At 39.2% G+C, this 16,313-nt stretch overlaps 2 protein-coding genes across 2 annotated transcripts in view; both read left to right on the top strand.

Moving 5' to 3' along the window:
• LOC140948841 (clathrin heavy chain linker domain-containing protein 1-like) overlaps positions 1–12,113 on the top strand; it is a 49,339-nt gene extending 37,226 nt beyond the window's left edge. Inside the window, exons 23-26 of the mRNA XM_073398113.1 lie at positions 1,318–1,381; positions 1,745–1,826; positions 9,428–9,525; positions 11,938–12,113. Coding sequence (XP_073254214.1) covers positions 1,318–1,381; positions 1,745–1,826; positions 9,428–9,525; positions 11,938–12,036 — 343 coding nt within the window. The 3' untranslated portion in view covers positions 12,037–12,113. The remainder of the gene's footprint in view (positions 1–1,317; positions 1,382–1,744; positions 1,827–9,427; positions 9,526–11,937) is intronic.
• A 2,150-nt stretch (positions 12,114–14,263) lies between these two features.
• On the top strand, positions 14,264–15,584 carry LOC140947804 (uncharacterized). Its single transcript, XM_073397001.1, has one exon. It carries the CDS (start codon positions 14,385–14,387, stop codon positions 15,069–15,071), a length of 687 nt encoding a protein of 228 aa, XP_073253102.1. The 5' UTR covers positions 14,264–14,384; the 3' UTR covers positions 15,072–15,584.
• The last annotated feature ends 729 nt before the right edge of the window (positions 15,585–16,313 follow it).

Here is a 16,313-nt window from a genome sequence, read left to right as displayed (position 1 = left end):
TTAGTATTTGGTGATGAAAAATTAAGGACTTCAAGATACACCGCTTCATCCTACGGGTACGGGTAGGCGAATAACATGCAGTTATACAAAAGGCGACCATGATTTCCCAGATGTTATATAATGACATCAGCGTTCTATCCGGTAGCCTACCCGTTTCTCCGGGGTAAGAGGCCATCTACCCGTACCCGTACACGGAAACGGTGTATCTTGAGGTCTCTAATAGATATGTGTTTGTGGTGAATTGTAATTGATGGCCTTGTGGCCTGAGTGTCTCTTGTCGTGCTTTTATGACAATACTTCCTGTGTGGACGTGCAATGCCAATTACTTTAGTAGCATTCCAGAATAAACTGCCCACCTCGGAAGTAACGCAAATGTTACTTGAAAAATATAATGGGATGGAGATTCACGAGTTTTTTGTTTTTCGTTCTTTCTTTGATAAACTGCAGGCGGTGACCTCTGATCATGGAATAATACGTTATCTTTAGTGGCTGCGTGCTCTAAAACACGTTCTCGTCTTTTTTCTTTTCTTTTTTCTTTCTTTTTTTCTTTCTTTTTCTTTTCTTCGTTGTTTGTCTTTTTTGTCTCTCTTTCCTTCGTTCATTTGTTCCTTTTTTCTTAAATAAACAGAAAAAGTATCAGAGTGTAGTAATAATGCATATGACAATAACTTGACCAAGTATTGTACCTACACCTTATACAGCTATTATGGTACTTCAGGCGGGAGGCCGTTCACTGATCGAATGCATTTCCAGATTAGCGTATTTATTAACAGGAGTAGAGACTGTTGTTATGGACTGACTAGCGTTTATCTCTGAAATATTAAAAACTCAGGCATACGAACACGTCATTTAGGAACAGACAAAAAGTGACATAGCGGGGATATAGTTGGTCGATAGAAACTTGTGCATCAAAAGTCTGGGCGAGCGTGCATTTCAGCCGGCGGCGCCACATATATGGAATGAGCCGCCTTTACAACTACGAAATATGAAGTCTCTGGAAAATTTTAAGAACTTAATCAAGATATTCCTTTTTATACAATTTTTTGAGAAGTGAATTTTAATTTTGCAATATATCATTAGGTGATATTAATACTAGTTATGAGTAATTATATTATTGGGCGTCTGGTGTTTTTTATCAGCTTTTAGTTTTTCTTAGATATTGGAACAATTAACGTAAAGTACTACTGAATAAATAGCGCTACAAAAATAATAAATTATTATTATTATTGTTATTATTATTAAATGAAAGTTTCGTTCATTTATTTTTATGTTATTTTTATTTATTTCTTTTTATTTTATTTTTCTTTGTGTTTTCAGTTGCAAATGTGGACTAGCTGGTCTTGCAGAAGGTGTATTCGAAAGCATTGATGCTTATAGAGAGGTATAGAAATGTTTTTAATTTGCCTTCCCATCACGAAGGGCAAAATTTTCGCAAAATAAATAGTCCTTGTTTACTAAACAGAACTTAGCGGTTAACGTTGTTAAACGGTCAAAAGTAACGCCGGAGCAGTTTAGTGCAGTAAAAGTAGACAAAAACGTTAAGATTGTAATGATTTTGAATGATTTTTTTTTTCACGTGCGTCGGTTCTGCTTAATGACGGATGGGCTTTGTAAACCCCATCCACGAGGTTTATATATTTAATTATGTTGGTATACATACCAGAAATGACTCAAAACCGCACCCGACAAGCATGAAAAAGAGGCTTTCACAAAGTGTTTCTTCCATTTTTTTTTTTTCCAACAGGTCTTGGAATGTTTTTTTAGGCAAGGAAAATATTGCACGGCAGTGGAATACACCGAAAAGAATAGCAACTTGATTAGAAAAGGTAACTGTTTCTTGCCTTTGGTTGGAGAGATCTGCACTGTAAAATGAAAAGAGCCAATTTGGCCCCAAAAATGGGGCCGAAACGGGTGAGTCCAGAATGGTACTGTTTTTGGGGCCAATTCAGCCCCACTGAGATGGGGCTGTTTTGGCACCAAAATTTGGGGCTAAATTGACCCTTGAATCGGGGCCAAATTAGACCATGTAAAGGGTCAATATGGAAAACACTAGGGCCATTTTGGATTTTCCAGTAGCCAAAACAGTCCCCTCAAATTTTGGCCCTCTTAAAAACTACCCCTCTAAAAGTAGCCGATTCAGCCCCATATCGGGCCATTATGGTTTTTTTAATTTGGGTGGGGGCCTACAGATTTTTTCCCTTAATTAGGGTATTGATAAATAATGAAACCAAACTAAGGCTTATTTCAAACATTTATTCAGTTCTGAATAAGTTACTGTGATCTGTGTACACCATAACAATGCGTATTCCAACCCATTTATGTAATATTATCTTCGGTTAATCTCAACTTTTCTAGATTGAACATTTAGAATTATTGGAGGAATTAAATTGGCCAAGAGAGACACTTGTCTTCGGTGCGATCAAAGTAACTACTTCTTAAAACGGTTTTCACAAAAGACAAAGTCAAAATCATAATCAGCATCATAGGAACACTTAAAACCTATAGTGAAAATCAAAAATTGGAGTTGTAAAGGGTTTCATTAATTAAAGCTCACCAGAATTGGAGTCAATTAAGGTTTCTTTTATAACTCCCCTTTTGACAAAAAAATGATTGTCAGAGTTGGTCAAGTTCTCCTGCTAACAATTCCGACAATGTATATTAGATTGAAGCAAAAGAGTTGTAAGAGCAATAATGAACTAAGGCCCAGTTCATACGTCGTGCTTCTGCCGTGCCGAACTTAATTCTTGAATTAAGTTCGACACAAGCACGGCAGAAGCACGACGTCTGAATCAAAGTTTTTAATTTAGTGCGGCAGAACAATTAAGTTCGACAAGGTCTGCCGTGCTACACGACTCTGGCACGGCAGCGATTCAGACGTCGTGCTTATGCCGTGTCGAACTAAATGCATAAATTTCAGAAATGTATTTTTCGCGGGAATTGTTATCTTGCGAGTCCCGCGAGTAGCTTCGAGGAAAAATGTCCTTCAATGAGCATGCGCATTGATTCTGTTTATTACCCCAGAACTCCTCTGCGCATGACGGCCAGGAATCAGAAGCGTAAGCACTGGGCCGGGGTCGAGAATGGTTTAAAACAAACATGGCGGCTTTCCGTGCAAGTTTGCATGCTCCTTCCTCCTTGGTTGGCAGTGCTGCAGAGTCCGATAATTCATCAGAAGACGAACTACCTTTTGACGAAAATATTCCACTAGCTGGCTATAAAGAACAAGATGAAGAGGAAGACGAGGAAGCGATCGGCGATGTTGAGTCAGTGTCATCGAAATCGTGTTGTATACGACCAAGGATAAAATTAAAGGTGGCTTTTGATACACGAAACGTTTTCTTGAACCTCTGATCAGTGTATGTGTTCCATACTTCTTCGAACCATCCCTTGTTACGGGGAAGCCGTCGACATGATCGATCAGCAGTGGTTTTCTCGGAACAAATAAGAAGAGCAGAAAGAAAGAAAACTTCTAATAATAACATTCGCCTGACGGTCAAAAGGAAAAGGATTTTCTGCTGCATTTCTTTTCTTCTCCTCCTCGAGTTTTGTAAGAGTTTTAAAAGTAGCAATTTACGCTGGAGGTTACGGTGCGGCGCCATTTTCGTTACCGCTTACCGCTGTACTGACTACTGTGCGAACCCTGAATTAAGTTCGACTCTGGCACGACGTCTGAATTGAAGTCGTGCTTATGCCGTGCTTCTGTCGAACCCAATATTAATTAGGTTCGGCACGGCAGAAGCACGACGTATGAACTGGGCCTAAGATGCTTTAGCTATATCAATTCTCAAGCTTCTGATTATGACTCCGACTCTGTCTACCTTGCTAGCGCAAGCCTTTAATGACTTGACCTAATCCTTTTGAAGGGTGGTTTTCACTTGTGACAAAGTCAGGGTCATACTCAGAGTAGTAAGAGCACTCATCACCTAGTGAAAATCAAAAATCAGAGTTGCAAGGGAAGTCATAACTAGAAGCTTGATGGAATTGGAGTCATCAAAACTTTCTACTCTTCAGATTCTGCTTATGCTGTAGAAAACCAGATTAAGCAGAGGTGGAATCATCGAAGGATAAACGACTTACCAGTCAAAATTCTTGTTCCCACGCTTTATAGTTTTCACTAGATCAAAAGTGAAGGAGTCACAATAGGAGTAATAATAATTATTATACCATGTTAGTGTTATATCTAGATCAACACTCTATGCTTTTGATTACAGTTCTGACTCTGTATCTTACTGGTAAACCAGCCCAGCCCTTAATGACTTGGCAAATGTTTTAAACTATATTTTACTCCACAGATATTATGTTTAAAAAATCTTGCCAAATCTTGGTCTATAAGGGTGAAAGAAAACTTCCATGAAAAAAAATTTTGACAATTTGGCTACACCTTGCGAGGTTGTCCTGAATTTACATTCAGCAAGAACTGAGGTATTTGCCAAGTCATTGAAAAAGGGAGGAAAAATTGACAAGTGTCTGCCCCAGTCCACTTTCAAGCAATGCCTGATCTAGAAAAGTCAAGATGGCTTTATATTGGGTGTTTGACACATTAAATACATAAAAACACCCAAGCAATACTATCACTGCATCAATCTTCTTCTGAGGAAACTGGCAAATAATGCCTCCCTTTATCAAAACAAAATCCTGAATTTTCCTGTCAACATCTGCATCCCTCTGCAACAAAAACAAATGTTGTAATTTTAGAAATGATAAAAACAATAATCAAAACACAACAAACAGTGCATACACACAAAAAGTCAGTATGGTCATAACAATACTATTGTCAAAAAAATGTTGGTTTAATCACGGTTTGAGCCAGGCCGCGCCATTGCGCCAATCCCGCACTGCAATTGGAATTGTCCCTTTAAAAAACGGCCAAGGGGACAATTTGTCCCCTTCAAAATTTAGGGAAAAAACTCGAAAGGAAGCACACACGAAGAGATTTATTTCAGTACAGAAATTGCAAGCTGAAACAGAACGTGGAAAGTATATTTTATCGCACTTTTAAAGTTCATTTCAAAGTTACGTTTCAGTCACGCTCTACTGCTATTTTTGTCGGAAATCTAAGACAAGTTAAGACAGGGCTTCTGATTCTTCGCGCGGTCGCGGAGCCGCGAAATTCACAAAAACACGAAAAATACCGCGAAATTCGGTAGAAATCTTTTCAAATACATGTCTGTACAACATATTTGAAACTTATTTTAGTTATAGGGGCTATTTACTTGCCGTAAACTTGCAAATTTATCTTGGAACTTCGGCACTGAAACATGCAAACAGATTATGTTGCGAAAAACTGGGCACTAGCCATGATGTTAAAGGCTTTGCCATTGGTTCATTTCTGGAGCGTATTGTTGTTGAAAGAGCAAATGATGACTTCTGTTAGAAAAACGTTAAAAAGGCTGGTCTGATCAGCGCAAAACCGATCGATTTGTAGCGAAATTTGCCTTGAAAATAACCACAAAATCGGCCGTTTTTTACCGATTGCTTTTCGGTGAAGTTTGCCCTGAAAGCTCCCGCGAAATCGGCCGATTTTTCCGGGAATTTGTCCCTAAAAATCCCGCGAAATTTGACTTTTTCTTCCGAGACCTATCAGAAGCCCTGCTAAGACGACAAACCCTTTGCATCAGCAGAAGGGTGTACAAATTTCTGTCCCCCTAAAAATGAAAATGTCCTCCAAAATTTTAGCCAAGGGGACAAATTGTCCCCCAGTGATCAAATCCTAGCTCAAACCCTGGGTTTAATTACTTCTTTCCAGTTTTCAGGTATGCATGTATGGTATACTGTATAAATTATAGTTTGTTGAAATTATGCTTCCTTTATGTTATGGGAAAAAGAATGATAGCATAATTATGTCTAATACATTCACACATCATTGAGGAGGTAATTACAGTGTGCATGTCCTGATACAAGGAGATTATCTTAGTACATGTATTTCCCACCAATCAAGAAATTTTGCAGCTGTAAATCAAAATTCATTAAGTATTATGAAGCCATTATTATTCTGTGAGATTTGGTGTAGTCTGAAGATGGGAATAGCCCCCAAGGCATACCTTCATAACAAAAGGCTAAATTGCATCTCAATTTTGTCTGACTTCCACTTGTATCTGGGATTTCCAAGCATTAAGGGTTCAATGTACAGTTGAGTTTGTAGCATTCCTGTGGTATTTTGTATCACAATATCAGGAAAAACATTCTATTCCCAAAACACCTACCTCTACACTAGTGATAAATTCCTCCCGAAGTTCTCTTAGCACTCCGATCAATGCCGCAGAACCTTGTTCACTACCAAAAGGATGCCTGCCTTTCTATTTCTGCCATAGGAGAAATGTTATTAAATTAAAACTGGTTGACTTGGAGCACCAAGTTTATTTACACACTTTTCTGTGTAATTCTGGGAGTATATTGACTGACAGACCCTCTTACCTCAATCACACCTGCAGAATTTTGCAACCTAAAGTTCTATTTCCTAATTTTATGCATAACTTTATTATTATAATTCACATTATTCTTTTAACCCTTTAAATTAAGCCTTAAGAGTGATCAGCATCAAATTTCTCCTTGCAATATCAATGCTTTGTAAAACAGAGTGTTCATGAGAATTATGGACATGAGCACACCATTTGCTTGATATTTTATCAACTTCTTCCCACTACTTCTGTAGGAAATGAATAAGGGCAACAAATGAGCATTCAAATTTTGATCTTAGGGTTTAAAGGGTTTTAAATTTCTTTATTTTTAATGCATTTATTTTGCACTTATTTATCAGACAAGAGAAATAATGCATTGTTAAGGTAAACCTTACTTTAAAACAAAACAAGTACTGAAATCTACAGTGTAAATGTATAACCAGACCACACCATCCTTACCATCTTCTTTAGTTGAAATGGCTTTAAGGTTTTTTCATTGTTTATCATTCTCCCTGTTTTAAATAGGGGACAGTGAGGGGATGGAAGAAGTGCTTTTTAACTCCTCTACTGGTTCAACTACAGAATACAGGGTCACTTATTTCCTTATCATTAGATCATAAAGTTAAAAGCATCTACACTGGAATGACTCGTTCTTCAAAGCCTTCCGACAAGGTGGACTTGAGTGACCGTGAAATCTGTTTAATCAAACGTAGTTAAAATAGCTCAGTCTTTTGCATTTGGTAGAAAGAAAGCGAATCAGGGCGGCTTACCTGGTCTTACTATCGGTTTTTCCAGCAAAGTCTTGATTCTTGGAGAGCGTTTGTTATATTTGTGCAGTTCATCTTGAAAACCGTTGCGCCTCACGAGGCTTCTGTCTCCGATTCTTCACGACGAACTTCAAGAGCGAAGTGATGGATCAACGACGGCTCATAGTTCGAAAATAATTAGTAACAACACCTTGAGTGTCCTTTGATGCTATCGAGAAGTATAATACAAGACTCCTGATCCCCAAAGAAACTGGCATGTTCGCAACCGTTGCAGTAGTTTCAAATGGACGCCAAAAGGACGACACCAAAGAGCATGTGCATAGGGAAAGCCCGCTGACCAATTGTGTATTGTTTCCAAAATATGTTTCCGATTGTTTGCATGTCGTGTCAGTTTTAGCCTGCGTGGCAGGCGTTCGAAATTTTAAAAACCTTTTACTTATAAATCAGAAAATATATGTACATGATGGCTGGGTCTTTGTTTGCTATCAATACCGAGGGATATTGTACTGTAACGCCCTCCCAGCGTTTAGTTTGCGTGACGCATCATGTAGTGTTATCGATATAGATGGTTTTCACAGTGACGTCATCAAACTGTGAAGTCAAAACAGCGAGGTTTTACGAATTCTTATTTAGACTAGGTTGAAGATAAACAAAAAATAAATCTTTGTTCAAGTTTCCATTCCCGTAGCATGTTTCATTTCGAAAATACAGCAATACGAACTTCCGAGTTTTCACAGTGCGTGACACCAAAACAGGAATGCTGTCTCGTTGAAAAAAGTCTCTCCTCTTGATTTTCAGCAGTATAACCATTTCAAGTATTACAAGATATGTTTATGCGCACGTAGGCTGGTTCTCGAGTGAAAAGAAAGAGCTTTTATAGAAAAAGTGAACTCCAGATGTTTTGTTGATTTCCGGCGGCGGCCATATTGGTGGACCAAAACGGTACACCAATATGGCGTCTCCATACAAAGCTCTACAAGGGTGCGTGAAACGTTTCGGCAAATAACTCACAAAGACCTGAGACTTGGACAAATTGTTTATATATTAGTCTTTTGTAACATGTCATTTTCTCGGCTTCTTCCACTGGACGGTTTCCAATTTATTTTTTTGTTGCGTGACAGTGAAAACGATCTATTGAAATCACGTGCAGAACATTCGGGAGCGTGGCTTCGCTCGAGGCAAAGGTTCGCTCGAAACCATGATTAGCTTTACAGTCTCTGACTGTCGTCACGGTTTTAGGTCTACGTTAAAGTTATCTTAGTTCCTTGCTCGACTAAACGGACCGTACTTTGGTTTGTGTCAGACGTATGGTTACTTTAACCGAACACCTCGGTCTCCTTGCGCCCCGTTTGACGGCAAAAGGCGGTCTGTCCGCGTAGACCTTGTTGGGGCCAAATCGGAATTTTTATTTGGCTATCGGAAGGGCCAAATTGAGAGGAAGTGCCAAATTGGCTTTTAGTGTAGCCAATTCAGAAATTAGATGGGCCGAATTGGTACCATCTAGAACTGTTTTGACTCTTTCTATCCAAAACGGCCCAGCACGTTCCAAATCGGCCCTCGAGAAATTGGGGCCGATTTGGCCTTTGGGGTCGATTTGGCTCTTTTCATTTTACAGTGTGGGGAGAAAAGAGATAGACAATCAAACCCTGACACTTCTCCCAAATCTCATCTCCAGAATAGTCGACCATAATTGCTTTCTCACAATGAGCCATGGTACACAGAAGCCAACCTGGACTACAGAAAGTGTTAGAGGCCTGGTTAACCCGGTAGATTCTAAACTTCAAGAGCCTCGATAAAGCCACTGTTCTTTTTTTTTTTTTGGAATTATTCCACGTTTGCTAAGCTCACCAGAAATAGCCTGGTTAACCAGGCTGTTTACCCATATATAAAGCGTGGTAAGTCTGGTTTGACATCCATAAAACCCTGTTTGGTTAAACCAGGGCTGCACCCTGGTTAACTTTGGTTTAACCAGGCAGTAGCCAGGACGTCAAAAAATCAATCGTCAACTGGATGTTTTCACCGGGCAAGAAACATAATGGAACAGTCCTATTATAGCTCGTCCACCGGGTCATTAACGATGATGTACAGTTTATGCGATAAATGATTTAAACACGAGTAGTATATTAGGTAGAGTCGAAATATCCTTTCTTTATATTTTTTCATTATTGCAACAATCTTGGTAATGTTCCTAATTGACTTTGTAAACTATTATATAGATTCGTAAGTTTGATTTACTTCCTTTTGTTATTGTTGCGTGTATAGATTTTCTGGAGGCCTTTCAGAATGTACCTTTAACTGACAGTATTGTTTCTAAACTGTGCAATGAATACACTGAAAACCATTTGCTGTCTGTTCAGGAGGTAAATGAACCAATATTTCGTTATAAATGTAATAAATATTACTTCTTCTTATTAATTCTTCTCTTAAAATCGAGTATCACACCTTTCGGCGTCACCCATGAAATCAAGTTATTATGCTCTCATCCCCAATCATTCTCTACTGAGAAGACGGGCACTGGGCACTAGTAATTTATTGTCAGCTGAGATATTTGGTATCAACTTTCTACATTCTACAGCTGGCGTTGGCTGCAAAAAATAGCATACAGTTTTCATAACTGCATTGCAACATCTGATTAACTTAAAAAAAATAATAGTATTAGCTTGTATCAATTTTCATGCTCCATACTTAGTATTTACTATGCTCATCAACGCGGCATAAAGCGCGAGACCTATACTTTAAACTATGCCGACATAATAAGTTTACAGTCTCAGTTGCTAGTGTTTTGCTGTTTCTTCATGAGTGTGATGCTAGTACACATGTTACCCTTTCCACTGCTTTAGTGATTTTAACTTTAAGTGTAATGAGAACCAATGCAAGGTTGAGCAGATTGTTTGGTAGAGAAAGCATAAGACTGGAGATCTACAATCTTGGACAATACAATACAAAATGAAACATCAAACTCCTAATCCCCCCCCCCCCCCACCCCCAGTCAAGGATGAAGCCTCGCAATAACCAAAACGCGCCACTTTCCCATCCTTGATTTTGGGGGGGGGGGGGGTATAAATTTCCCATTTATTTTGTCAAAGATTGTAGATAGACTGAAATTAAGATTTTAAGATCAACATGCTAATCGTTTCAGTTCCCGTATCCTTTTTATTAGCTTTTTTTATTAGCTATTACCACCACTCAAACGAGCTACTCCCTTAGACTATTTTTATCAATGCTGCATTCTGATTGGTTAAGCTACTACTAGGCTATATGTAATAGCCCACTAGTAGCGAAAAGCGCTACCTTTTTGGCGGCAAAACTAGCTAAAGTTGTTTTGTCTCGATATTTTTGACCAACTAGTTGTATTTTACTAAAACAATTATTCCTTATCGCCCTCATGGCCTCTGAATAAATAGCCCATTGAGCCTTCGGCCTCATGGGCTATTGACTCAGAGTCCATTCGGGCTCGAGGAATAATTGTTAAATAGCTTTTCGTTCCGACATGAAAAGCTATCCGGTACTTTATGAACGGCACCGGCACAAAACTGGAAAAGTCCCTCACAAACATAATGCCGGAGCGGTTGGCCAAGCGGGTTTGGTTCTTTAAATTCTAGCCTCCCACGCAGACGTTCTTAGGGGTTCGCCACGCGTTCCCGCCCCACGTTCCTACTTATTCACTTTCGCTACGGTTCGAGTACCTGTTCACACTACCCTGAAGTGTGGCACAAAACCTATCCGATATGTGACGCTCCACTTCTAAAATCGGCGCAGCGCAGCTTCACTCCGTTACAATCACCGTTGTTATGTGTGAACAGAAGCCCTATCCGGTATGATTTTCGAGTCGGCGCAGTTAAGTGTGAACATAGCCTCACAAATCAGTTAGAAATTTGATTAATCAGGCGTGGGTCCAGATCGCCTTCCACCGCTTTGTCTCAAAACAGTCAGATGCTCGAAGATAAAAGGTAATGGCGCATAAGGAGTTCAGTCATTCTTCATAGCATTTATTTATTACAAAAAAAAAAATGCAGAGGAGGTTCGGTTCTCAATAGTGGCTTCAGTGATTCAAAGTAAAGAAATCGGGGTCTCTGCAAAACAAGCTACCTTATTCTCCTTAATTTTCGCGGGTTCTTAAATTCGCGATTTTCGCGATTTTAAAAAATTCGCGAACTTAAAGATCCGCGAAAAATAACGACCGCGAACTTTGATCTCGCGAAATTTAATGGACATAGAAAAATCATTTGTATTTGTATTTATTTGTGTTTTTAAGGGTCCTAAACAATGTTTAACACAAGGTGTTAGTACAAAGAGCTGTCATCTATCAACTTTAGATGTTAATCAGTGTCAAGATTCGCCTCAAGTTTTTCTTCGGCATCTGAGTAATCATCTTTGCACAGTTCCTCCAATACATCCTTTGTACAGTCGTCAAATTGACCATCCTGTCCCGGGTCCTTGTAGTGTGTAGTTACGAGTGTCTTGTATCTTTCCATTATTGCCCTGTTCCTTGGTGTATTGTCCATTTCACATATCACCTCAACAGGGACAGCATATTGGTTTTGTTTCAATTGTTGATTAACGTAAAATTTTTGTAAAAAAGAAAAAATAAAGTCACTTAATCGTCAATTTCGCGAAATTAAATTCCCTGCAAACACAATTTTTCTCCGCGATCGCGAAATTAAAGACTCGCGATATGTGGCGAGAAAATTTTCGCGAAATTTAAGTCCCGCGAAAATAAAGGAGAATAAGGTAGCTGTATTTGTAAAACATGCTCTTTTTCCTTGTCGTAGGCTGAGGACACTCTTTCTCGAGTGCTTGTTGGTCATGCCTGCCGTCGTGTTGCCCGAAAAATGTACGGAGAAAAGGACTTCCATTCACGACAGTCATAGGTGACGGAGAATACGCCCACGAGGCTTGAATTGAGCTGCTTTCGATATGTATTGTGCAAATTTAAGTCGATAAAACAAGCAAGAAAATTAATAAAATTATTTTTATACCAATTTCCCTTGCTCATTTATTTTTAGCCTTAGCATGAAATTAACTCGAGACCACTTGATAGAAACTTTTTGAGATTAAATTCACGTATTTTTTTGATGAAGAACTTTAATGGAAAGGGTGGTTTGAAGATAGAAGTATTTGCTACTCTTCCGTAATGAGGAGTGGGCTGTTAAGTTTTGGTAGTCGTGATGTGCATTACCTGACGAAAGGAATGGGAATTTTTATCCTTTTTTCCAGTGTCCGATTCCTCTATTTTGAAGTGAAACGTAATTTTCCTAGCGGGTGGTGGTGGGGGAATTAATTGTGTTCTTTATTTGCCCGGTTAGTTGTGTCTAATGTCATTATTTTATCATGAATGCGATACGAACTTTAGGGGACTCTGTTTTTCTGGCTATATAACATTAATTTGGTCTTCGGAGACTTGCTTGAGAAGGTTCAGAGAAACGATAATTAATCGGCGCCCACAAAACAAACCGCTGTGCTATCTCATGATCCCGTCACGCAATTTGGCTCCTCTTCGCACATCCCTTTGAGGTAAGTTTAAATTTAACTTAACTTCATTCAGATTGAAGCAGTGGACCGCCTTCAACACCTATCACCTCCTCTCTATTTATTCATCTCTCTTTTGTGTTATAAGTGCATTTATGGAATTACTGAGGAGTTAACAGAGCGCCTTGGCTAAGGAAATGTTTTATTGTATTTCATTTTAGTTTTACGTTGTCTCGTAAAAGCAAATGATCATGAAATATCGTCCGGTGAACTAACACTGTTCGCCTTAATGATGTCGATAATTGTTATATCCCTTCGAATTATACTTTATCCTCTTAATTCAATTACTCGTACTTTGGAGTTGAAAGAAGTAACTCTTTCTGTAATCGTTGAATTTGTTCAAACATCATTTGTTACGAATTGAACCTAAATTGGTCTAAAGTCAGTCAGGGTTGCATTGGAAAAATATTTCCTGACATTTATAACATTGTGCTTAAGATAAGATGACTGTCATGCGGAGAACCGTCTTGATATAATTTCTACCGGTTCTCCCTTGATCAGAGGACAGTAACCGCGTAATTCAGGTAGGATGGGTTATATTTTGCTTGAAACCGTGTTCAATGAAGCTCGGTGAATTTGCATAAGTTTTAATCCGTTGCATGGATTAGCTATGACTTGGACTTTGACGTCACGCAATTTTTGTCGAATCGTTGCATTTTCAGTCACAGTCTTTGCTGCGCAAGAACACCTACTGAAAAGACCTTTTAAACAAGTAAAGTTTAAGTGAAGTCGGACGTATTAAATTGACCTCTTATACAGACAAATAAAAAGTGAACCCATCCGTGCTGCGCGCGTTCATCTGCGTGGCAGCAAGTCAAGTCGGGTCAAGGCACAGGCAGACCACCCTCTGATCGTGCTATTGTTGTTGTTCTTCAGTATAGTAGCGTATAGAAGAAATACAGATCTGGGCCCAGTTGTTCGAAGGCCGATTAGCGCTTAACCCTGGTTTCTTTTTCTTATGTTCAAAAGCATTTTTTTTTTATTTTTCTCTGTAATTTTTAGAACTTCCAATCATCAACTTGTAGAAAAAGAGAATTAAAACTGAAATGCTTTTTAAGCTTTCAAATCTGAATTCAAATCTCGCACTAACCCTGGGTTATCTCAACCTAGCTTTGAACAACTCGGCCCAGATGAACATTTACGGCCGTTTCCGTTTAATCCAAAAAATTACTAGCATGTTAACATGTGAGGCTAAGTGCAAAGCCATTGATTTTATCCTCATGTAAACAAAACTCATTTCTACAAGAAAGGGTTTTGCAGTTAGCCTCAATTTGAAAGTGAGAGTTTTTGGAACTTAGAAATGACCTATAAGCTATTTGACCGCCGGTCTAGTTATCATTTTAGTACCTGTTACCTCCAAGAGAGGCTGCTCCCTTTTGTTTGTTGCATTATGTATGGTATTAAGACAGTTCGGCTGAAGCCTACGGTGTCTAGCTTTTCCCCTTTTGCTTTTTGATGGACTTTGATGTTACTAGAAAGATGCAGCCTATAAGGAAGCGGTTTTCATTACCACCCAATTTTAGTTTGTAGAGCGTTTGTCTGTGATGCGCAAGTAAGGAACTAATTGAACGAATAAACGAACGACTAAACGAATAAATAAGAGATCTGGCTACTGACAGTGTCATGTTTTCGTTTCGCAGAAATTAAAAAAGTTCTCCGCTACTCTCCGTGATCACGGCTACACTTTAACATGAAATCTGCGAAAGAAATTCTTGCTTCTCTACGAAGGGAACCATTTTCTCTCGAGACTGACGAGAAACTGGGAAATCATCGTGTAGTCATAGAGGCTAGAGCTGGTACACTTCCTCTCAAAGTCGTGGAAACATTTCTCTGTGAACAGTACCACATCGTAGCAGCCGACACTCGCAGCATGGAACACTTGGTCTCTAGGTTCGAAGGCAATGATGTTATCCGCGAGTACTTCAAGTATTTTTATGAAGGAGAAAAACTGGCCCACGGAAAACTTCTAGCCATGGCACAAACTATGGGACTTTCCGATTCGAATCTTGAGAACTACGAGCCTCAAGCCAATGCCCAGGGATATCCTTCCTATCTTTGTCGCTTAGCTCATTATGGAGAAGCCCCACAAATCGCAGCGGCTGTGGCGGTCAATTTCCCCGCTTTTGGTCAAATGTGTTTGGCTCTGGAAGATGCTTTGAAGAAAAACTACAAAATGCAAGAGGAAGACCTGGATTTTCTTCGCTTCTTTGGGGCTGGTAACCTTGATGAAGGGGCCATGAAGGTCATAGAGGCCTACCATGCTAACGACAAAGGCAAACTAAATGAAATTGAATACAAGGACATAAGAAGAGCAGTTCGTCTCCTGCAAGCTTATGAGGTCATGTTCTGGGACAGCGTGTATGACTCTTCCACTTGAAAGGATTTTCAAAATCTCTTCCTTCTTCCATTTTCTTTCCTTTCTTTTCTTTTGCTTTTCTATAATAAGAACACAAACAAAAGCTGACTGCTGTTATTGCTATCGAGTTTAATTTGATGAATTATGTAATATCTGACTTTTCTCCCAATACATGTGTATCATCAATACGTCATCAAGAAAAAAAGGTATGAGAATTAATAAAGTCACCACTAAAGGAAAATGGGTTGATCATTTATAATAAAGGATTAAATTAACTTCAAAAACCGTGGACGAAGATCCTGCTAGTTGTAAACGTTGGATCTCTAGAAAAGAGATCTAATCAGCTAAAATATAAGGAACCAAGAACGAGAAGTCCAAAGACTACTGCAAGGCTGATTTAAGACAACGAGTATTGTTTTTATAGCAATATTTCGGCTGGCCATACCAGCCTTCTTCAGGTTTACAGATGTTACTGAACTTCTGTAGCAATCACAGTATTATATAAATGGAGAACGTCGCAATAAAAATTGTTTAAAAGGGTCTTTTATCATCTACTATTACCTTACTTTTTAAGGAGGTGTATATGGAGATTAGTCTGGAGAATTTGCATGTGGATATAGCGACTTGAAGTTTCACCTAATTTTTGTGGCCGAGTTTGTTTCGCCCGCGATGAGGTTGTTGTGTTCGCTGGGATAATTGCCATGTTAAGCGTAGCCCCCCCCCCCCCCCCCCCTCCCTCTCGCGCGACTGCAGTAACCTCCCTCAGCAGGTTCCCAGTTCAACCTGAGAGACTCGTGGGGTCTTGAAAGGAAACAGCGAGGAACAATATTGCCTTTCAATCATCTTATCTTCAGCTATCGCATTTGTCGAGGTAAGAAATATTTGTACAGACACTCGAGATACACGCAAGTGTTTAGGCACACTATGTACTCATTCTCTTCAAGTTTTTGTGCTTTTCTCGTAACAGCTTTTATCAATGCTTACTTTAATGTGTTTGTTGGCTTACTTTTGTTTACTCAAAGAGCAACGAGCGTTTCTATCAAACGGCGGGGGATAGTTGTACAAATAACTTAAATATCGAGTTTTGTCAGTTTTTAGTTGCAGCTGCTTTTTAAGTTTTACATCAAACAAAGCAGGAGTCAGTTTAATTTGCTTGTCCTTGCACCTTATGTGACTTGTGCACCCTTGTGCACCGTTGTTCGCCTGACTTTCACGCTCTATAAGCTCGTTTGTCATGTTATGCTAAGAATGCAAGCTAGTGTC

This window comes from Porites lutea, chromosome 9 (assembly GCF_958299795.1).
Source record: "Porites lutea chromosome 9, jaPorLute2.1, whole genome shotgun sequence".
Taxonomy (NCBI): Eukaryota; Metazoa; Cnidaria; class Anthozoa; order Scleractinia; family Poritidae; genus Porites; species Porites lutea.
Note: the sequence above shows the minus strand (reverse complement) of the source record. Positions and strands in the feature narration are given on the sequence as shown.